General features: G+C 36.6%; 1 protein-coding gene, 1 long non-coding RNA gene and 4 gene segments (V, D, J or C); 5 read left to right on the top strand and 1 right to left on the bottom strand.

Moving 5' to 3' along the window:
- The first annotated feature begins 993 nt into the window (after positions 1-993).
- On the top strand, positions 994-8,641 carry LOC131355606 (immunoglobulin lambda-1 light chain-like). Its single transcript, XM_058394001.1, has 6 exons — positions 994-1,096; positions 1,190-1,502; positions 3,506-3,549; positions 5,559-5,867; positions 6,038-6,154; positions 6,397-8,641. Exons 1-6 carry the CDS (start codon positions 1,054-1,056, stop codon positions 6,546-6,548), a joined length of 978 nt encoding a protein of 325 aa, XP_058249984.1. The 5' UTR covers positions 994-1,053; the 3' UTR covers positions 6,549-8,641.
- Positions 4,972-6,424, bottom strand: LOC131355607 (uncharacterized). 2 transcript variants are annotated; one of them, XR_009204877.1, is made up of 3 exons: positions 6,180-6,424; positions 5,982-6,076; positions 4,972-5,734 (listed from the first exon to the last, which is right to left on the bottom strand). It is a non-coding gene; the product is annotated as an uncharacterized LOC131355607 (long non-coding RNA). The 2 variants fall into 2 exon arrangements; XR_009204876.1 differs by lacking the exon at positions 6,180-6,424 and having other exon boundaries at positions 5,982-6,173.
- Positions 8,642-11,298: 2,657 nt separating the features above from the next.
- Positions 11,299-11,894, top strand: LOC131355930 (Ig kappa chain V-VI region NQ5-78.2.6-like; the record flags this gene model as incomplete). The annotated part of the segment is given in 2 exon segments: positions 11,299-11,421; positions 11,512-11,894. Coding segments are annotated over 2 exon segments (426 nt in total), but the record flags the coding sequence as incomplete, so codon positions are not given.
- Positions 11,895-14,360: 2,466 nt separating this feature from the next.
- LOC131356628 (probable non-functional T cell receptor gamma variable) lies at positions 14,361-15,021 on the top strand. The segment is given in 2 exon segments: positions 14,361-14,486; positions 14,590-15,021. Coding segments are annotated over 2 exon segments (405 nt in total).
- Positions 15,022-16,770: 1,749 nt separating this feature from the next.
- Positions 16,771-17,451, top strand: LOC131356590 (Ig kappa chain V-VI region NQ6-8.3.1-like). The segment is given in 2 exon segments: positions 16,771-16,932; positions 17,089-17,451. Coding segments are annotated over 2 exon segments (489 nt in total).
- A 4,331-nt stretch (positions 17,452-21,782) lies between these two features.
- On the top strand, positions 21,783-22,154 carry LOC131355926 (T cell receptor gamma variable 3-like). The segment is given in 1 exon segment: positions 21,783-22,154. A coding segment is annotated over 1 exon segment (372 nt).
- The last annotated feature ends 2,226 nt before the right edge of the window (positions 22,155-24,380 follow it).

Genomic DNA, 24,380 nt, shown 5'->3' with positions numbered 1-24,380 from the left:
TATATTTAGTATGTATGTACAGTATGTGTGTATGTTCAGTATGTATGTACAGTATGTGTGTATGTTCAGTATGTATGTACAGTATGTGTGTATGTTCAGTATGTATGTATGTGTGTATGTACAGTATGTGTGAATGTTCAGTATGTATGTACAGTATGTGTGTATGTACAGTATGTGTGTATGTTCAGTATGTATGTACAGTATGTGTGTATGTTCAGTATGTGTGTACAGTATGTGTGTACAGTATGTGTGTATGTTCAGTATGTGTGTATATTTAGTATGTATGTACAGTATGTGTGTATGTTCAGTATGTATGTACAGTATGTGTGTATGTTCAGTATGTATGTATGTGTCCTCTTAACAACATTATAACGTTGTTCTCTTTCTGTGATGCATGAGTGGGAATGATCAGTATCAAAATGTGGTCGCAGCTGTTACAATAAACATTACAGCTGAGTGCAAATAAAAAGCAAACAACTGAACGTTCAGTTACTCTAAATGATTCCCCCCTGTGTTTGGTCTTTAGTGTGTGCACGGTGGTATTCAGCTGTGTACAGTATGTTTGCTGAAAAATGCCTGAGCCTGTACCAGTGGACCCTTCTGCAATCTCTAAATTAACTTATTTTACATAACGTGTTTGTTAGCCTTCACTGTAGAGAATTTTTGTGATGTACATATCTGTGTTAATTTATCAATTTTTTTTGTATTTACTTAACTAAATCACCACCAGTTTTGAAACTAAGACACTTGACTTGATGATTCAGGGCAGACACATAAAACTTTACCAGTGGACCCTTCTGCAATCTCTAAATTTATTTATTTTACATAAAATGCCTGCTTATAAATACAGTTTTGTCACTTAAACACACCAGGGGGTCACTAGTTTATTCTAGACTATGTTTTGCATAACAGAACACACACACACACACGCACACACACAGCCGCAGCCTTAATGCCCACCCACTGTATAATAACATAATTGGGGCTGCGCCTTGTATCCTTGCATTAACCTCTCACGACGACGTGAGGTCTGCTGCCCCAGATCTGACCATCATGTCCAGCCTGACAACTACATGCTTTCTGCTGGCTCTAATCGGTGAGGTCGCGCCAATTTAATACACAGACAAACAATGCTCATATATTTATTTCTATGATCTTTGCAATATTAATGTCTGTTTCTGCTGCTTAGGTTGCATCAGTGGTCAGTTTTTACCTCAGGTGCCGTTTGAGATGGCTCGCAAAGGCAGGACTAGGATATTGAGCTGCACAGTGGACAATTCAGTAACGCTCTCCTCCACTGCTATTCACTTCTACAGACAGAAACCCGGAGAGGCCTTTCAGCGCATTTTATACTTCGCAGCTGGTGCTTCAAAAGCCACCCCCGATCCTGAATTTCCCAGCAGATTTAGTGGTAGTAAAAAGGACAGCACCTTCACAGTGACCATCCCAAATACAAAAGACGAAGACGCGGCCACTTACTACTGCGCGCTGTGGCGCGGGGACACAGTTACTGATTATCCACTGACTGCAGTACAAAAACCCACAGCTTCCTTCCCGTACTGAAAAGCCACACGAACTACACGAGCGACATAATAATCACTTCATTCACTAATAAAATAATAATCACTTCATTCCCAAATAAAATAATAATCACTTCATTCACTAATAAAATAATAATCACTTCATTCCCAAATAAAATAATAATCACTTCATTCACTAATAAAATAATAATCACTTCATTCCCAAATAAAATAATAATCACTTCATTCACTAATAAAATAATAATCACTTCATTCCCAAATAAAATAATAATCACTTCATTCACTAATAAAATAATAATCACTTCATTCACTAATAAAATAATAATCACTTCATTCACTAATAAAATAATAATCACTTCATTCACTAATAAAATAATAATCACTTCATTCACTAATAAAATAATAATCACTTCATTCCCAAATAAAATAATAATCACTTCATTCACAAATAAAATAATAATCACTTCATTCACTAATAAAATAATAATCACTTCATTCACTAATAAAATAATAATCACTTCATTCACTAATAAAATAATAATCACTTCATTCACTAATAAAATAATAATCACTTCATTCACTAATAAAATAATAATCACTTCATTCACAAATAAAATAATAATCACTTCATTCCCAAATAAAATAATAATCACTTCATTCACTAATAAAATAATAATCACTTCATTCACTAATAAAATAATAATCACTTCATTCACAAATAAAATAATAATCACTTCATTCACTAATGAAATAATAATCACTTCATTCACAAAGAAAATAATAATCACTTAACTTACTAATAAAACAACACTTAACTTACTAATAAAATAATCACTTCACAAATTAAATAACAATCAGTTTATTCTCAAATGAATCAATTATCACATCTCATACATTTTCACATTTTGTATGAGGTGAATTTTTCCACCATGTCTTTATTTTCACATGGGATTTTTTTTTTTACACGTTTATATTTTATTTTTAGTAACATTGTTTTCACGTGATTTTTAACATGCAATTTTACATAAATACTTGTTATATATTTTTACAGAACTTTTCATGCAATTGTTATATTATTGTTACTTTTATTTATTTATTTTTTTTTAAATCACATTACTTGCAGAATCTCATGTGAAAAATATGTGGCATGTGATTTTATTACCTGTAAAGCTTCATTCCATTGCATAATGAGCAGGGACTTTTCAGGGAAAATAAACTTGTGATCTCAAAAAGATGTTAATAATCTATATTTAACTCATGCCAGTACAGTCCCTTAGTCAGTGCATGTCAACTGTTACTGAATTCACCATATTAATAAAACCAACAAGTATTCTAAACTACCTCAATTGTCATTGAGCGTATCACTACAGTATGAGTTTAATAAACACAAATGAACACTCCTTTGTCATTCCTGAATCAGAAAAAAATTTCATTCAAGCATCATACAATTTTCAAGAAAGCATTTATTTACATATTTCATTATACATTATATTTATAGAGGCTCCAGGATGGCCATCAATACAGACCAGCAGGCATGATAAAAGCCAACATGCTGATGATACAACATATTTAATCCTGGAGGGCAAACAGTAAAATAAGGGGTAAAAAATAAAATAAGGAGTAAAAAAATTAACAATAAACAATGGGAGAGTCTGTAAGTGTAACGTATGTAATGTGCTTATAATTAGACAATTTTAGACATCATTTCACAGCATGGTGCTATTAGATGGTTGAAGCAAGACAGATGTTTGGGTTTGTTTACTTTCAGCCTTCTGACAAAACACAACAAAACCCATCGATTAGAGCAAGGGAACTTGAAAGTCTTTTAGAAATTCAGATATCTTTTGTTTGGAATGATAGTTTCAAGAAAATATGATGGATTTGCATAATAGGACAAGTTAAGCTACTCACACATCTAGGAAAATATGTTCAACACTTTTTGTTCTTGCATGTCACATTGTGGATAATGACAAAGTCTTCAGTTCAGGCACCAGACTGTATGTTTCAGGTAAGAACAAAACCTGAAGACTGTATAATTCTGATTCTGATAAAGAGAAGTTATTTGATTTGCAGCATTAGTGGATTTTAAAGGTTTTTCTATTACTAAGGAATTGTTATAAAATATTTATATATGTCCAAGCTAAAGATAGTGAAACATTCTAATTCAGTATTCTGTATATCCTATCTACAAACTGATAAAGATTTTAATAGTCTGTTTAAAATGAAAAACTAAAGATTTAATCATCTTTCTTATTTTGGTTTTCCAATGCTTCCTATCAAAAGAATTGCAAGTATTAATGTAGATAATCAGAAATAAGAAAAATATTAAACCTTTTATCTTATAATTATCTTATTTCTGATTATAATTATATAATTGCATTAATTATATTATTAAAAATTAGTGTAGTTTAAAATGCACAAAAGAAAAAAAAACAGAAGGCAAAACAAACAAACAAACAAACAAATAAGTAAAATCCAAGATGTTTTGCATATCCACAAGGTTGTCTTAATCTTCTGTATCTGGTTTTACATTTACATGTACGCTTACAGTCAAAAGCATATCCTACTGCTATATAACTGCGTCAGGGTTTAAGGATATCAGTAACATTAACAGTAACAGTAAAATATTTGTTAGAAATGAGTGAAGCAAATTAAGGCAGGTTAAATTGAAACAGATAAATAAAGTAAAAACTCGTATAAAACATAAGAAAAATAGAATATATATATATATATAGATATAGATTAAAAAAAGAAATAAGATAAAAACCTTTGAAAGCTAGTATAGAAACGAAAATAGTTTCTGGATTTACTGCTTGGTTAAATGCTTAGTAAAGAGATCCAAAAAAAATTAAGTGACTTATCAGTTTGCACAGCCAGAGCTTCTCATTGCCGGTCTTCTTGTTGCCCTCTCTCTTAAAGGAGTCAAGCCATGGTAGTGTTGTTTATTTAAAAAATCCTTTTCCTTACATTGTTAGATTGCTAAAAAGATGCTAATATATATATATATAAAAAATGGACAGGTATGAAAGGGACCTGCAGCTGTTTAAACTCTAGTCTAACAAATGTTCACTGAATGTGAATTCAGTAGTTTTAAGTGTGGCATGGTTGTCGGGTGCCAGGTATTGTGGTTTGAGAATTTCAGAAACATGCTGATATCCTAAGACATTTGCACACAGCAGTCTATAGAGTCTACACAGACTTGTGTAGAAATTAAAAAATAAATAAATAAATAAGTCCAGGGAATGATAATTCTGTGGATGGAAATATGTAAATATATGTAATGTAAATATATCAGCGGTTCTAAGAGAATGCCCAGAAGTATCCATTCTTGCACCAACAACCATACCATAGTGTAATTCACGAAGGTAGATAGATAGATAGATAGATAGATAGATAGATAGATAGATAGATAGATAGATAGATAGATAGATAGATAGATAGATAGACTTTATTGATCCCATGAGGGAAATGTTTGTGTTAAAGCAGCTCAGTCAGTAAAATACAACACGCACACACACAAAAATATGAAATTTAAAATGACATGCACAATCAGGGGTATAAGAACTTTTCTATAACAGCTTACAAAAAAATGTTGTCTGTTCTCTTTTATATAAATACAGCATTCACCTATGCTGAATTGCCCCTTAGTGTAAATGGGTGTGTAAATGTGTGTGTGAATGATTTCATATATTTCTGAATGAATTCTCTGTCCTGGTGCCCTTTTGCTTCCAGGACTGTACCTGGTTTAACATTAACATTTACACCATTGATCATCAGTGACTTTCAGAGGTTCTTTACAGAGTCAAAGCAAATAAAACAAATCTGTTAGAAAAGAGTTAAGCAAATCAAATCAGGGCAGGCTCCTTTTATATAACACATTTCATACACAAGGAAATTTTTACTGAATTATAAAACAACATAGGCTCCAAATCAACCATGAATACATGTTTTGATATACATGTTGTTATCACTTGTTGATTGTTCAATAATTGTATGTTGTCTCCTATATAATGGCAGGTGAAACAAAAACAGTGCCTCCCAAAGTGTCTGTGTACGGAATGTCCAAGGTACAAACAAATCAAAAGCGTGTACTGCTGTGCCAGGCGAGAGACATGTTCCCAGACCTGGTGAAATTCACATGGCAAGCAGTGGATCAGAGTGGAAATAAAGTGGAGCTGAAAGATGAGGAGATGCTGGAACAGAGAGAAAATCCAGAGGTCAAAATTACCAGCATGCTCATCGTAGATAAACAGAAAAGCATGGACTATACATTCAACTGCTCGGTTCAATTCGGCAACAAAAATTCGGCGTTCACCATTCCAAAAGGTAACAAAAATGCAATGATATGCTCTTCTGGGTCCTCAGAATGTCATCTATTGTCAATCGGGACCTTAACAGCGTTGATGAAAACTCTTAAAAACAATTAAAAACTTTTCTTACCATATTAGTCTGGTTTGTATGTATATAATTTCTTCTATAATGTTGGTACTCCTTAGGTCCTGATCCTGTTGTTGTCCCTGCTCAAACCTGCCCAACTTCAAAACCCAAAGCACATGAAGAAAAAGAAAAAGTCAAAAAAGAAGAAGAAAAAGAAGAGGAAGAACCTATATATGGTATATATAGAGATCTACTTAGAACCTTTAAGGGTTTCACCAGAGGAACAGATTGACTAAGGCTTTACAAAAGAGTTCATAAACAGTGCCATAAGAATAAAACATCTACTAACACAACACGAAATTCTATATTTCTAGTAGCAGAGTACAATGCTAAAATAATTGGAGTAGAAGTTTTAAATGCATTTAAAATGGATGTATTTTTGGGTGGAGGAAATTAATTGTTTGTCTCTCTTGTGCAGATGGGTTTGAGCTCAGACAGAGTCTGAATCTGTTCAGTGTGACGTATATGATACTGCTGGTGAAGAACATACTGTATTTCTGCACCGTCTCTTTCTTGCTGTATAAAAGACACACCGCAAACAAGGAGACGCTCAGAAGCACGGCTCGTTGATCAGTCCATCAGCTGGACAGCATGACACACCACAACAACCACTTACTTTTTTATTCTGCAACATGTTTGTCTTAGTTATTAAAACTTTTTTCACACTCATAACAGGAAATAATTTCGATATGAAGTCTTTGGACAAACCAATTTTTTTATTCTCTTTAGATTAGTGCTAAGTAAATAATAGTTGTGCTTTTCCGGAGATGGAATTTACGCTCTATGCATTACCACAATGTTTAATAAATTACTAAAGATTAACTTAAGGATTTCTTTTTTTTTTTTAAATTCTAAGTTTCAAGAACACAACAATTACCTAACATTAATCCATATATATATACACACTGTATTTGGTTATCTTAAATTCTAAGTTTCAAGAACACAACAATTACCTAACATACCTAACATTAATCCACATATATATATATATATATATATATATATATATATATATATATACACTGTATTTGGTTATCCATTTTAAGCTCAACCGTCTTTTAATGCATTTTTATGAAGATTAAGATACTTTGATTAGAATGGAAACTGCCATGGGAGGAAAGTGTGGTCATGGTGGGGTTTTTTTATACACAGTAGCTGAATGTGTTTATTGGAAATAAAACACATGCAGCAGCTTCACCACAACTTGCTGAGTTGATAAGCTATTAGCTGCACAGGATGTGTGTTTGTGTGATTCTCTGAACGCTTATTTATACACCCTTATTTCTATTCCTTAAGTTCTTATTTTACTAAAATAGTTATTGTTCAGAAACTCTCTTTTGTACGGTTCTTTACATGTTTCCCCAAATGGGTGATCAGAGAACCATTAAGGGTTATAAATGTTTTTTTTCCCTTAAGAGTGAAGATGGTTATTTAGATGCATCTAAAACAAAGCCCTGGGATGATAATACTCCCTTTTTTACATGGCCTCCTTTACAAATAAATGGCTTGCCTTCCTCTCAACATTCACAACAATTTTCAAGAATGTTAGACACCATATAGCCAATTCTAACAATATATAATTAAACAGTAATATAGTAATTCTACTGTGATAAATACCATAATTGACATTGTTTTGTGAATTTTTGAAAAGTATAAATGACTGAGCTGCTGGAGAGAGACCAAGACCACAGTGTAGAAAGTAGCGATGGTAAATTTGAAAACTGTTGCCTATAGATATCTTCTGCATTTATTAATACAAATTCAACTTTTGCCTAATATTATTTTCTTTGTATTTTTTAAAATTAAAATTATTGTCTAATCCTACATTCATTATAATATATTTTTTATATATATCTAGTGCAGGTTACATCAGTACACTGTGACACTGAATGTTCAAAGGTGCAAAATTTCCGTAATTAGTGCTAAATGATCGTTTAGCAGTGAGGTTGCACCTGGACTCTCATAGTGGTATTTCCATATGTACTTTCTTGTGGTGCAACAGTTTGATTATATTTGATTATACATCAAATGAAAAGAAAATAACTTTCATTATATACAAATACTTTAGTAACGAACAAAACCGCATACTCCTTACTACAATTACAACCTTATATTAAGTTTGATTATCCCACCTACTGAACTGCTTCTTCTTCTTCTTCTTCTTCTTCTTCTTCTTCTTCTTTTTCCAGTAAAAGATTTCATTGTCATTTAAACTAAAATAAATAATGTAATAAATAGACAGTAATAATAATAGATGTTAAAGTAAGTTGTGCTAATTGTTCAACTGAACAATTTTTAATAATACTGTTTTGTTGTTTTTTTTCATTTGGTAATTACTTGCTATTGTTTAACAGTTAAATTAACATTTAACTTGATGCAAAGTTCTATTCTCTTGCCATCATTGCCGTATACTATATATACAGCTCTGGAAAGAAAAAAAGAGACCACTGCCCAATCTCCAGATTTGAACCCTATTGAAAACCTCTGGAATGGTATCAAGAGGAAGATGGATGGTCACAAACCATCAAGCAAAGCTGAGCAAAGAGTGGTATAAAGTTCCCCAATAGCAATGTGAAAAACTGGTGGAGGGCATGGAGCCGAAACACATGCAAATCGGGGTTATTCCACCAAATACTGATTTCTTAATGTTATTTAGCCAAAGCTATAACACAATTTGTTTACAAATTATTTGCATTTTGTTTTATTTGAGTTATTAAAGCTCTGCAAAGACTGCATGATCTTGGGTTATTTTTATGTGTTGTCATTTCCTTTAAATATACACTCTAAATAACAATAGTTATATTTTGAATTTAGTAGAAATATTGTCAGCAGTTCACAAAAAAATGAAACAAAACTGTTCATCTCACCAATACATGCACCTGTAAGTTTTTTCCAGAGCTATATATATATATATATATATATATATATATATGTATATATATATATATATATATATATACACTATATTGCCAAAAGTATTCGCTCACCCATCCAAATAATCAGAATCAGGTGTTCCAATCACTTCCATGGCCACAGGTGTATAAAATCAAGCACCTAGGCATGCAGACTGTTTTTACAAACATTTGTGAAAGAATGGGTCGCTCTCAGGAGGTCAGTGAATTCCAGCATGGAACTGTGATAGGATGCCACCTGTGCAACAAATCCAGTCATGAAATTTCCTCGCTCCTAAATATTCCACAGTTAACTGTCAGCTGTATTATAAGAATGTGGAAGTGTTTGGAAACGACAGCAACTCAGCCACGAAGTGGTAGGCCACGTAAACTGACGGAGCGGGGTCAGCGGATGCTGAGGCGCATAGTGCGAAGAGGTCGCCAACTTTCTGCAGAGTCAATCACTACAGACCTCCAAACTTCATGTGGCCTTCAGATTAGCTCAAGAACAGTGCGCAGAGAGCTTCATGGAATGGGTTTCCATGGCCGAGCAGCTGCATCCAAGCCATACATCACCAAGTGCAATGCAAAGCGTCGGATGCAGTGGTGTAAAGCACGCCGCCACTGGACTCTAGAGCAGTGGAGACGCGTTCTCTGGAGTGACGAATCGCGCTTCTCCATCTGGCAATCTGATGGACGAGTCTGGGTTTGGCGGTTGCCAGGAGAACGGTACTTGTCTGACTGCATTGTGCCAAGTGTAAAGTTTGGTGGAGGGGGGATTATGGTGTGGGGTTGTTTTTCAGGAGCTGGGCTTGGCCCCTTAGTTCCAGTGAAAGGAACTCTGAATGCTTCAGCATACCAAGACATTTTGGACAATTCCATGCTCCCAACTTTGTGGGAACAGTTTGGAGCTGGCCCCTTCCTCTTCCAACATGACTGTGCACCAGTGCACAAAGCAAGGTCCATAAAGACATGGATGACCGAGTCTGGTGTGGATGAACTTGACTGGCCTGCACAGAGTCCTGACCTCAACCCGATAGAACACCTTTGGGATGAATTAGAGCGGAGACTGAGAGCCAGGCCTTCTCGTCCAACATCAGTGTGTGACCTCACAAATGCGCTTCTGGAAGAATGGTCAAAAATTCCCATAAACACACTCCTAAACCTTGTGGACAGCCTTCCCAGAAGAGTTGAAGCTGTTATAGCTGCAAAGGGTGGACCAATGTCATATTGAACCCTATGGATTAGGAATGGGATGTCACTTAAGTTCATATACGAGTCAAGGCAGGTGAGCGAATACTTTTGTATACTATATATATATATATATATATACATATACTTTTACTTTTATATATATATATACTTTTTATATATATATATATATATACTTTTTATATATATATATATATATATATATATATATATATATATATATATATATATAATATACTGTATCATAACACCATTACTCCAGGAGTAAAAAATCTGAAGCTAAATGTTTTGCTCATTATATCATGTTTAAGCTAACCAGAGTCTATTACTCTCACTAATTACTATTGCCTTGGTGGAGAGAATAAGGCAGTCCTCTTCAACCAGATCTTTTAATATGGCTATAGCCAGCTATTGTCAGTCAGCAAACTTATAGTGTATCTTAGACTCTGTGCTGTTTCATGATCCTGCAGAATGAGCACAGCAACACCATCACATCTGACATCAGATTAGATCAAGCGATATCTAAAGCTTGTTAAAAAAAAGTAAGAGGTTTTGCCATTCACCTTGTACTGATATGTAAGTTAACCATTTGTGCCCTTAGAAATCAGGACGAGTCAGATTACACTGAAGACTTGAATTCAGATGTAAAGCTGTGACATTAATCTGTATGTTAGAGAAGTATCAGGAAGTATATGCTAGAAAGAAATATCAGCTTTCTTACACAGAACAATTTAATTTTTGTGATGGCTGTTTAACAGGATATTTTATTTATACTGAGCACTACTACCCCCCTGTGCTAAACAACTGAAACTTTATTATGTACATAGAGTCGGGATCTTGTACGCCCTCCAGTGGCACAGTATACACACTGCATTTGTCAGTTACAAGCCTGCAAAATACCAGAACCTAGAAAAGTGTCAAAAACTGAAATGTGTAATATATATATCTATTATTTATAACAAAAAAATTAACACATTTGCATGATTGACTTAATCACTTTAATAAAACAGGAACATAATTTATAAGGATTTTTAGATTTTTATGTTGAGATTAATTAAGTGACAATATTAAAAAGTTGTCAAAGTTCCTTTACTTCCTCCTATTCCTAGAACTAGTCCAAAATATTTATTATTATAAGTCTTGGTTAATGCTAACTGACAAGGTGGCCAGTCCCCTCCCCAGGAAATGACATCATTACTTTATAATGAAAGATTCATGTTCATGTTGTTTAACACAAAATCAGGTGCAATAAAGAGAGCTGAACTGTGAGCTTCTTTTATTTTTCAATCATATCAAAATGTTTATAGCCATATATGCTGTTCTCTTCTCTTTGGCCACAGGTAAGTATCAGATGACTTTATTAAGACTATAAAGCAAGAACTAAAATAAAACAGAAATAATGGAATGATTGTTGTTAATGTTGATTACAGAAGCTGTTCTGGGAGTGAAACTGGAGCAAAAAGATCTCATCATGACAAAAGGGAAGGGCAAAACTATACACATCAGCTGCAAAGTGACCGAGCTAAGCAGAGATTATGTCCACTGGTACCAAAAGAAAGACGGTGAAGAAGCTCTCAAAAGGATCCTGTATGTGAAAAAAGGAAGCTCACCTGTTCCTGATAATACCCATCCTGAATCAGGGGACTTTAAAGTGCAGCCTAATACCTATGATCTGAAGATAGGCACACTGAAGGAAATTCACTCAGGGGTTTATTACTGCGCCAGCTGGGAAAGTACCACAGTGACAGTAAACATTCAGAGTGTGTACAAAAACCCTGATACACAACCACAACAGAATCTAATATTTTATAATACAGCTGCATTCATAAACAATGTTTTATACAGAAATAATTCACAAATTACTTAAAACATTCATATTAAATAATTAATAATAGTAATGATGACTAAAATATTTTTTTAAATTAAAATTGCATTATTTGTATTTAAAAATTTTAAAGCAGTAATAATTATAAATATAACAACTGGTGTAAAAAGGAATAAGGATTGCCTTTTATTGGTGTCTCTGATATAGATTTACAGTTGTTTTAGCTTGTGACCCCATGTGAGTAGAAAAGAGAGTAAAAAAACATGAAAAATGAATATTAATGTCATCAAATTAATTTAACTTATTTAGCAGTTTGTATAAGAGACAGTGACACCAAGCAACTATAGAGAAATCTATATAAAGGGGATGCTTTGCTGCAGCAGGACCTGGCCAGCTCACCATAATAGAATCCATTATGAATTCTACATTGTTTCAGAAGGTGCTTGAGGAGCATGTAAGAACATCTGTCCAAAAAATTGAAGCTGAAGTGGAACTGAACTTTGCAATATGACAACAAATGACAAGGAATGGAATGGCCAAGTCAAAGCCCAGATCTAAACCCTACTGAGACCCTGTGGGGTGATATAAAACAGACTGTGCATGCGATAAACCCCCAAACATCACACAGCTACATTTACAGCATACTTTCTTCCAGTGGATATCAGAAACTGGTAGATGGCTACAAGAAATGTCTCATTTACAGCAGGTTGTCCTTAAGTAACAAGCTTCAACAGTAGTGTTTCTTCATATAAAGTGTTCCTTTTCTTAAAATCTTTAAAACATATGACATACAAGTAAAAAAGAAAATAAATTTTTACTGGTGCACTAGGTCAATGGGAAATTCATACAAAAGAGTAAACAGGGTTTTCTTTTCAAAAGTAAAAAGTGTTTGTTCAGTAATAAGGAAATAACTTATACATGAAGTCTGGGTTAATATTGGCTGCCAAGGTAGTCAGACTCCTCCCCAGGAAATGACATCATTACTTTATAATGAAAGATTCATGTTCTATAATAGCATTAAAACAGCTGCAATAAAGAGTGCTGAACTTCAACAAATCAACATGTTTATAGCTATATATGCTGTTCTCTTCTCTTCAGCCATAGGTAAGTATTACAGTACAGCAATAAAAATGAAAAAAGAAAATGTAAGAAAAAACTCTATCAGAAAATAAAAAATTAACAAACAAACAAATAAATAAACAAAAACTGATTTTTTGTTTTATTAATGTATTTATTTATTTATAATTATTTTTTAAACAGAAGCTGTTCTGGGAGTGACACTGGAACAAAAAGATCTCTCCCTGACAAAAGGAGAGGGTAAAACTGTGTTTATCAGCTGCAAAGTGACCGGACTAAGCACTGACTATGTCCACTGGTACCAAAAGAAAGACGGTGAAGCTCTCACTAGGATCCTGTATGTCAAAAGTGGAGGCTCACCGGTTCCTGATGCTAACTTTAAGGAAGCAAAGGACTTCAGTGTGAGGATACAGGCTGACAATTATGATCTGAAAATAGCAAACCTGAAGAAAAGTCACTCTGCAGTTTATTACTGCGCCAGCTGGGAAAGTACCACAGTGACAGTAAACATTCAGAGTGTGTACAAAAACCCTGATGATACACAACCACAACAGAAACTAATATTTTATAATACAGCTGTATTCATAAACAATGTTTTATACAGAAATAATCCTGAATTAATTAAAACATTCATATTAAATAATTAATAATAGTAATGATAACTAAAATATTATTTGTATTATAATTGCATTATTTCTATTAAGAATTTTAAAGCAGTAATAATAATAAATATAACTGGTGTCATAAGGAATAAGGATTGCCTTTTATTGGTGTCTGTGATACAGATTTCAAATTGTTTTAGTTTGTGATCAAACCCCATGTGAGTAGAAAAGAGAGTAAAAAAACATGAAAAAATGAATATTAATGTCATCAAATTAATTTTACTTATGTAGCAGTTTGTATTTCTAGACAGTGACACAAAGCAACTATAGAGAAATCTATATAAAGATTAATATTTATATTTCTAATGAGCAAGACACGAGTGATTGTGGCAAGAGAAAAGTTGAAGAGAAGAAACTTTGAGAAGAACTCAAGAGGGCAGTGATCCTCTTCTGGGTGACACTGGATAGTGAGATTATAAATTATTCTTCCAGAAATACATTCATGTATTAAAATCATATACAGAATATGCATTTAAGTATAATATGAACTGTTTACATAATGATATAATGTCCATGTTAGTACAATAAATAATGTTTTAAAAGATACGTATTTCTATTTAATGATTTTTTTTTTACCTATTTACATTTTGTTTTACTTACATATATTATTTATGTGGAATATTAAACACAAGGGTGACACAAAGCTCTTTGGCTGACAAGGTGGCCAGTCCCCTCCCCAGGAAATGACATCATTACTTTATAATGAAAGAGTCATGGTCTTAACTAGCATTAATATAAAAACAGGTGCAATAAAGAGAGCTGAACTGTGAGCTTCTTTTATTTTTCAATCATATCAAAATGTTTATAGCCATATATGCTGTTCTCTTCTCTTTGGCCACAGGTAAGTATCAGATGACTATTAAAACTGTAAAGAAAAAAGTAAAAGAAAAAGAAGTAAAAGAAAACAGAAATAAAGGAATGGCTGTTGTTAATGTTGATTACAGAAGCTGTTCTGGGAGTGAAACTGGAGCAAAAAGATCTCTCCATGACAAAAGGGAAGGGCAAAACTATACACATCAGCTGCAAAGTGACCGGGCTAAGGACAGATTATGTCCACTGGTACCAAAAGAAAGACGGTGAAGAAGCTCTCAGAAGGATCCTGTATGTGAAAAAAGGAAGCTCACCTGTTCCTGATAATACCCATCCTGAATCAGGGGACTTTAAAGTGAGGATACAGTCTGATAATTATGATCTGAAAATAGAAATACTGAAGGAAATTCACTCAGGGGTTTATTACTGCGCCAGCTGGGAGTACAGCAGTGACCACAGTGACAGTAAACATTCAGAGTGTGTACAGAAACCCTGATGATACACAACCACAACAGAAACTAATATTTTATAATACAGCTGCATTCATAAACAATGTTTTATACAGAAATAATCCTGAATTAATTAAAACATTCATATTAAATAATTAATAATAGTAATGATAACTAAAATATTATTTGTATTATAATTTCATTATTTCTATTAAGAATTTTAATGCAGTAATAATAATAAATATAACTGGTGTCATAAGGAATAAGGATTGCCTTTTATTGGTGTCTGTGATACAGATTTCAAATTGTTTTAGTTTGTGATCAAACCCCATGTGAGTAGAAAAGATGTATTTCTATAAAATGAGTTTTTTAACCATTTACATTTTGAAACATACACCCATATAATCTTACAAATATTAGCATTTGATCTTTATTTTAACAATATTGAAAGATTCATGTAATATAACTAAACAAATAAAACCAAAGAAAAGTCTTTTTTTAAACGATCTGTAAAATGTAATTAAAAAAAAATCCAAATTATTGTGAGGAAAAAGTAAGGACACCCCCACATTTATTAGTGCTTAAAATGGATAAAATGACCTACAGGTGTATCACATCCGGTGCAAATTACTAGACCATTGTTACAGAGCATTTTGAAGGAGACTTGCCTTATTCAAACCTCAGAAATTTTGGTTTGCTCTTAATTGTTGAAGTGAGAGGTATCACCTCTCTGAGGCCTTCAGAAAGATTGTTGATGCTTATGAGTCTGGTAAGGGATATAAAAAGATCTTGAAAGAATTTGTAATCAGCCATTCCATTGTCCAGAAAATCATTTACAAGTGGAGAACATTTTAAACAACTGCCAACATGGCCAGGTCAGGCTGTCCAAGCAAATTCACCCCAAGAGCAGACCGCAAGATGCTTAAAGATGTCTCCAAAATCCTTAAAATATCATCACAGGACCTACAGCAAGCTTTTGCTACAGTTTATGCCAAAGTGCATGAATCTACAATCAGAAAGAGACTACACAACTTTCATTATTATGGGAGGTGTGCAAGATGGACTGAAGTTTCCCAAAGAACACAGAGACAAAAACCAAGACTTCTGGAATAATGTGCTTCGGACAGATGAGACTAAAACTGAATAATTTAGACACCATAACAGGACATGTTTGGAATAAACCAAATAGAGAATTTCAGCAAATGAACCTCATACCAACTGTGAAACATGGAGGTGGAAGTGTTATGGATTGGGGATGCTTTGCTGCAGCAGGACCTGGCCAGCTCACCATAATAGAATCCATTATGAATTCTACATTGTATCAGAAGGTGCTTGAGGAGCATGTAAGAACATCTGTCCAAAAAATTGAAGCTGAAGGGGAAGTGAACCTTGCAACATGACAATGACCCAAAACATACCAGTATATCCACCAAGGACTGGTTGAAAAATGGAGAATGAATGGAATGGCCAAGTCAAAGCCCAGATCTATTGAGACCCTGTGGGGTGATTTAAAACAGACTGTGCATTCAGTAAACCCCCAAACATCACACAGCTACATTTACAGCATACTTTCTTCCAGTGGATATCAGAAACTGGTAGATGGCTACAAGAAATGTCTCATTTACAGCAGGTTGTCCTTAAGTAACAAGCTTCAACAGTAGTGTTTCTTCATATAAAGTGTTCCTTTTCTTAAAATCTTTAAAACATATGACATACAAGTAAAAAAAGAAAATAAATTTTTACTGGTGCACTAGGTCAATGGGAAATTCATACAAAAGAGTAAACAGGGTTTTCTTTTCAAAAGTAAAAAGTTTTTGTTCAGTAATAAAACAAAACTTATACATGAAGTCTGGGTTAATATTGGCTGCCAAGGTAGTCAGACTCCTCCCCAGGAAATGACATCATTACTTTATAATGAAAGATTCATGTTCTATAATAGCATTAAAACAGCTGCAATAAAGAGTGCTGAACTTCAACAAATCAACATGTTTATAGCTATATATGCTGTTCTCTTCTCTTCAGCCATAGGTAAGTATTACAGTACAGCAATAAAAATGAAAAAAGAAAATGTAAGAAAAAAATCTATCAAAAAATAGAAAATGAAGAAACAAACAAATTAATAAACAAAAACTGATTTTTTGTTTTATTAATGTATTTATTTATTTATAATTATTTTTTAAACAGAAGCTGTTCTGGGAGTGACACTGGAACAAAAAGATCTCTCCCTGACAAAAGGAGAGGGTAAAACTGTGTTTATCAGCTGCAAAGTGACCGGATTAGACAGTGACAACTATGTCCACTGGTACCAAAAGAAAGACGGTGAAGCTCTCACTAGGATCCTGTATGTCAAAAGTGGAGGCTCACTGATTCCTGATGCTAACTTTAAGGAAGCAAAGGACTTCAGTTTGAGGATACAGGCTGACAATTATGATCTGAAAATAGCAAACCTGAAGAAAAGTCACTCTGCAGTTTATTACTGCGCCAGCTGGGACAGCTCCCACAGTGACAGTAAACATTCAGAGTGTGTACAAAAACCCTGATGATACACAACCACAACAGAAACTAATATTTTATAATACAACTGCATTCATAAACAATGTTTTAAACAGAAATAATTAATAGATGACTTAAAACATTCACATTAAATCATTAATAATAGTAATGATAACTAAAATATTATTTTTTATTAAAATTGCATTATTTGTATTATTTTATAAATTTTAAAGCAGTAATAATAATGAATATAATAACTGGTGTAATAACCCCATGTGAGTAGAAATAAGAGTAAAAAAACATGAAAAAATGAATATTAATGTCATCAAATTAATTTTACTTATGTAGCAGTTTGTATTTCTAGACAGTGACACAAAGAAACTATAGAGAAATCTATATAAAGATTAATATTTATATTTCTAATGAGCAAGACACGAGTGATTGTGGCAAGAGAAAAGTTGATGAGAAGAAACTTTGAGAAGAACTCAAGAGGGCAGTGATCCTCTTCTGGGTGACACTGGATAGTGAGATTATAAATTATTCTTCCAGAAATACATTCATGTATTGAAATCATATACAGAATTTGCAGTTAAGCACCTAGTATTAACGTTACTAGGTGATGTTCCTGTCTTCTTTTCCCCAAGCCCTACGTCGTGCTAGCTGCTGCTTCTGTCCCGTCTCACCGTCTGGAAATATATCTTCAGTTCTCCGTCCACTTGCACAGATAAGACTCTTTAAGTTACGTTTTCAGTTTGCTTTCAGTTATGCTGGGCCGAGGCGCTCTGGGCTACCAAAAGCCCCATCCTGGACACCCTCGATACTTTCATGGTGCATTTTAAAGAGGTGTTTAGCACGAGCGTGTCAGCCTGCTCTGTCCATGATGAGCTGTTGAATCTAAGGCAAGCCGAGCAGCCCATCCACAGTTACACTCCGGTTCCGCACACTGGTGGCCACTAGCAGCTGGAGTGAGGTGGCGCTCCTTTCAGCATATCGGCGCGGCTTACGCCCTGCTCTCCGCAAGCTAATGGCCGTCTATGATGATGCCATAGGACTGGAGAACTTCCTTCTGAAGGCCCAGCATGTGTCCCAACATCTGACAGCTGTCTCCATCGAGGAAGGAGAGTCTCTGACAACTTCACCCACAAACCGCTCCCCAGAGCCAAAACTCAAGCAGATCGACCGAGTCCGCTTGGCTCCCGATGAACGCCAGCATCGTATAGACCAGCGGTTGTGTCTGTACTGTGGAGAGAAAGACCATTCCCTTCCGGTATGCCCAGTCCGTCCGCCTCGCACTGCGGTGAGTACGATCTTTCTTCCCTCTGTCATAACTACTCACTGCTATCATGATGCTGTCCTAATCCACGCCTCTCAATCATTCGCAGTGCGAGTGCTCTTTGACTCCAGGTCCTCAGGCAACTTCATATCCTCACGAATATTATCCACCTGTGCCATACCACGTCTGAGAAATCCTACCTGCTACCAAATCACTACCATACAAGGAAAACTGCTAAGTAACGGACTGGTGCGGTGGAGGACCCCGGAGTTGTCCCTACGACTGGGCTGCCTCCACGAAGAGAAGTTGTCCCTACTGGTGTTGGAGGAGGCCAAGGTTGATGTCGTCTTAGGACGCCCCTGGCTGGCACAGCACCAACCAGACATTCAGTGGCTCTCGGGGAGCATTGTGCGGAGGAGTGATCACTGCCTACAACACTGCATGCGGTCACTGCTGGAACCACCTCCAAAACCCACCATCCTCGGAGCTACCTCCATTGAAAGTCCAGAACCAGCTACCCAGGTTGATCTCCCACGCCAGTACCGGTCGTTCCGAGATGTCTTCTGCAAAACGGCTGCCACTAAACTGCCTCCTCACCGGCCATGGGACTGCACCATAGACCTTCTGCCAGGGAACAAGCTGCCCAAGGGTAAAGTCTACCCTCTCCCGATCCCAGAGCACCAAGCCATGGATGAGTACGTTCGCGAGGCTCTAAAGTTTCATTCGGCCTTCCACCTCTCAGGCAGCTTCCAGCTTCTTTGTTGTGGCAAAGAAGGACGGAGGACTCTGGCCATGCATCGATTACCGGATTCTCAATTCCCAAATGGTGAAGTTTGCGTACCCCCTACCACTGGTGCCCTCGGCCCTGGAGGAATTACGGGGAGCTCACATCTTCTCGAAGCTGGATCTCCCGAGTGCCTATAACCTCATCTGCATACGGCATGGAGATGAGTGGAAGACTGCCTTTGTTACACCATCGGGGCATTATGAATACCGGGTCATGTCTTACAGACTCACCAACGCCCCCTCCATCTTCCAAAATTTCGTTAATGAAATCTTTAGAGACATGCTCCAGAAGTTTGTGATCATGTACATCGATGATATATTGATCTACTTTCAGAACATGTGGAGCATGTCAAACAGGTACTGACCCTGCTCCGTCAATTCCACCTGTTCCTTAAGCAGGAGAAATGTGAGTTCCACCGGTGTACCATACATTTCCTTGGATATGTCATCTCGCCCGAGGGAATCCAGATGGACCAATCTAAGGCCATCAAACCATCCTCCATTAAGGATCTCCAGTGCTTCTTGGAGTTTGCCAGCTTCTATCACCGTTTCATCGCCGGCTATAGCAGACTCACGGCCCTGCTTACGTCCTTGCTGCGCCAGAAGCCCAAGAGACTTGCCTGGACGCCTGAAGCTGACGCGGCCTTTCGGAAACTGAAAGCCGCCTTCTGCACGGCCCCTACACTTGTCCACCCTTGGAGTGGGGGCCGTGTTATCCCAAAGGAGAGGTGAGCCTCCAGTACTCCACCTGTGTGCCTATTCCTCGAAGAAACTGTCCCCGGCGGAACAGAATTATGACATTGGGAACAGAGAACCGTTAGCCATTAAACTGGCCCTGGAAGAGTGGCGGCACTGGCTGGAGGGAGCCAACCACCCATTTGAGGTAATCACGGACCATAAAAACCTACAGTACCTTCGAGAGGCTTAACTGCTAAATCCCCGTCAAGCTCGGTGGACCCTCTTCTTCACCCGATTCCACTTCTTGGTCAGTTATCACCCCGGAACCAAGAACACCAAAGCTGATACCTTATCTCGACTCCATTCTCTGGACCCGACACTTGAAGAACCAGAACCCATTCTCCCTCCAGCCCTATTCGTATGTCCCATCACATGGTCCCTCGAAGAGAACATCCGTGCCACCACCAGAGAGGAACCAGCCCCGCCGGGAGGTCCAGAAGGTAAGACCTACATACCAACCCCTCTACGCCTCTCCCTTCTGGACTCTCTTTCTGCACACATCTCTGGGATCGGGTCACCCGGGCAGCCAACGAACTCTCTCACTCCTCAAGGAGCAGTATTGGTGGCCCAACATGGCCCAGAATGTGACACGCTACATCAAGGGATGCTCTGTGCCATGGTTTCCACACCACAACAACTACCGGAGGGTAAGCTCAAACCACTCCCTATTCCGCGTTGTCCTTGGTCACACCTAGGGATTGATTTCGCCACGGATCTGCCCAACTCAAGTGGTTTCACTACCATCCTCATCGTCGTCGACCGGTTTTCCAAGGCCTGCAAGTTCGTTCCGCTCAAGGGACTCCCGTCGGCCCTGGAGACAGCAGAGGCCCTCTTCCACAACGTCTTTCAGCATTATGGCCTCCCGGAAGACATTGTGTCGGACCGGGGTCCCCAATTTATCTCCCGGGTATGGCGGGGTTTCTTGAAGCTACTCGGCGTGTCAGTGAGTCTATCTTCGAGCTACCACCCTCAGACCAATGGCCAGACAGAGCGAAAGATCCAAGGAATCGGACGCTATCTCAGGGCCTACTGCCACGACCGCCAGCACACATGGAGCCAGTACATTCCCTGGGTCGAGTATGCGCAAAATTCCCTCCGCCAAGGGAGGGAATGTCACGGGGGCTTCCACCTCTACCTTGCGACCACGCCCCCCATCACCAGAGTTCTAACACCCTCACCTGACACTCATTATCTCACACACTACTTATCTCCCTCTCACCACACGAGCAGTGGCTAGTATTAATGTTACTAGGTGATGTTCCTGTCTTCTTTTCCCCAAGCCCTACGTTGTGCTAGCCGCTGCTTCTGCCCCGTCTCACCGTGTGGAAATATATCTTCAGTTCTCCATCCACTTGCACAGATAAGACTCTTTAAGTTACGTTTTCAGTTTGCTTTCAGTTTTGCACTACTTCTTGGATAAATAAAGCACCACTTTACTCACCATCTGCTCTCCGGTCTCTGTTCCTGTTTCCAGTGTTACACATATATGCTGTTCTATTTTCTTTGGCCACAGGTAAGTATCAGATGACCGTTATTAAAACTGTAAAGAAAAAAGTAAAAGAAAATGAAGTAAAAGAAAACAGAAATAATGGAATGGCGGCTGTTAATGTTGATTACAGAAGCTGTTCTGGGAGTGACACTGGAGCAAAAAGATCTCTCCATGACGAAAGGGAAGGGCAAAACTATACACATCAGCTGCAAAGTGACCAGGCTAAGGACAGATTATGTCCACTGGTACCAAAAGAAAGACGGTGAAGAAGTTCTCAAAAGGATCCTGTATGTGAAAAAAGGAAGCTCACCTGTTCCTGATAATACCCATCCTGAATCAGGGGACTTTAAAGTGCAGTCTGATAACTATGATCTGAAGATTGATCTGAAGGAAATTCACTCAGGGGTTTATTACTGTGCGAGCTGGGAAAGTACCACAGTGACAGTAAACATTCTGACAGAAAAACCCTGATGATACACAACCACAACAGAAACTAATATTTTATAATACAGCTGCATTCATAAACAATGTTTTATACAGAAACAGTCATATTAAATAATTAATAATAGTAATGATAACTAAAGTATTATTTGTATTATAATTTCATTATTTGTATGAAGAATTTTAAAGGAGTAATAATAAAAAAATATAACAACTGGTGTAATAAGGAATAAGGATTGCCTTTTATTGATGTCTGTGATACAGATTTCAAATTGTTTTAGCTTGTGATCAAACCCCATGTGAATAGAAATGAGAGTAAAAAACCATGTAAGATTCATTCCACTCAGTGTGGAGGGAGAGGGGCGGCATGAGCGTAGAGACGTTTCATTCTTCCTCGAAACCGGAGGGCGCTCTCGTGCAGAAAGTACAAAAATTGACTCATAGAAGTAACATATGACGTGCCAAAAAACCTAATACGGACAAAGGCATGTATAAAGGCATCCAGCAATCGCCGTAGTCAAAGCAATCTTTTCTGTAGCAAGCAACTGACTGGGTGGGCCTGACTGACAGGCCCACCCATAGCTACGCTACTGCTATATACCTTCCTCATCCTCATGCACTAAAATGTTTGAATAGATGCATTTCTTTGTTATGCATGAAATTCTTGAATATAAATTTGTTGTTAATGAGCCTTACACGAAAAATAAAAACATTTGAAGAGTCAGGACTGATGCTTGCTATTGCAGTTAGGCCAGAGCTACTAAAATATCAGTTTCATCTTAGATTGTCTATTCTCCTGGGTGCACAAACTGCAGATTATATGAAAATTCTAATATAAAAATATGAACTTATTGGTTTTCGGTATCGGAATCGGCCATGAGAAGGATTTAATTATCGATATCGATTTAAATTTTCATATTGTGCATCCCTAAATAAAACCAAAGAAAAGTCTTTTTTTTTAATGATCTGTTAAATGTAATTTTATCAAATCCAAATTCTTGTGAGGAAAAAATAAGGACACCCCCACATTTATTTCTTAAAAAAATCTTGAAAGAATTTATAATCAGCCATTCCATTGTCCAGAAAATCATTTACAAGTGGAGAACATTTTAAACAACTGCCAACATGGCCAGGTCAGGCTGTCCAAGCAAATTCACCCCAAGAGCAGACCGCAAGATGCTTAAAGATGTCTCCAAAATCCTTAAAATATCATCACGGGACCTACAGCAAGCTTTTGCTACAGTTCATGCCAAAGTGCATGACTCTACAATCAGAAAGAGACTACACAACTGTAATGATTATGGGAGGTGTGCATGATGGACTGAAGTTTCCCAAAGAACACAGAGACAAAAGCCAAGACTTCTGGAATAATGTGCTTTGGACAGATGAGACTAAAACTGAATAATTTAGACACCATAACAGGACATGTTTGGAATAAACCAAATAGAGAATTTCAGCAAATGAACCTCATACCAACTGTGAAACATGGAGGTGGAAGTGTTATGGATTGGGGATGCTTTGCTGCAGCAGGACCTGGCCAGCTCACCATAATAGAATCCATTATGAATTCTACATTGTTTCAGAAGGTGCTTGAGGAGCATGTAAGAACATCTGTCAAAAAAATTGAAGCTGAAGTGGAAGTGAACCTTGCAACATGACAATGACTCAAAACATACCAGTATATCCACCAAGGACTGGTTGAAAAATGGAGAATGAATGGAATGGCCAAGTCAAAGCCCAGATCTAAATCCTATTGAGACCCTGTGGGGTGATTTAAAACAGACTGTGCATGCGATAAACCCCCAAACATCACACAGCTACATTTACAGCATACTTTCTTCCAGTGGATATCAGAAACTGGTAGATGGCTACAAGAAATGTCTCATTTACAGCAGGTTGTCCTTAAGTAACAAGCTTCAACAGTAGTGTTTCTTCATATAAAGTGTTCCTTTTCTTAAAATCTTTAAACCATATAACATACAAGTAAGAAAGAAAATAATTTTTTTTTTTTTACTGGTGCACTAGGTCAATGGGAAATTCATACAAAAGAGTAAACAGGGTTTCCTTTGGAAAAGTAAAAAGTTTTTGTTCAGTAATAAGGAAATAACTTATACATGAAGTCTGGTTTAATATTGGCTGCCCAGATAGTCAGACTCCTCCCCAGGAAATGACATCATTACTTTATAATGAAAGATTCATGTTCTATAATAGCATTAAAACAGCTGCAATAAAGAGTGCTGAACTTCAACAAATCAA

This window comes from Hemibagrus wyckioides, linkage group LG07 (assembly GCF_019097595.1).
Source record: "Hemibagrus wyckioides isolate EC202008001 linkage group LG07, SWU_Hwy_1.0, whole genome shotgun sequence".
In the NCBI taxonomy this organism is placed as follows: Eukaryota; Metazoa; Chordata; class Actinopteri; order Siluriformes; family Bagridae; genus Hemibagrus; species Hemibagrus wyckioides.
The sequence above is the reverse complement of the archived record's forward strand: the minus strand, read 5'-3'. Positions and strand labels throughout refer to the sequence as shown.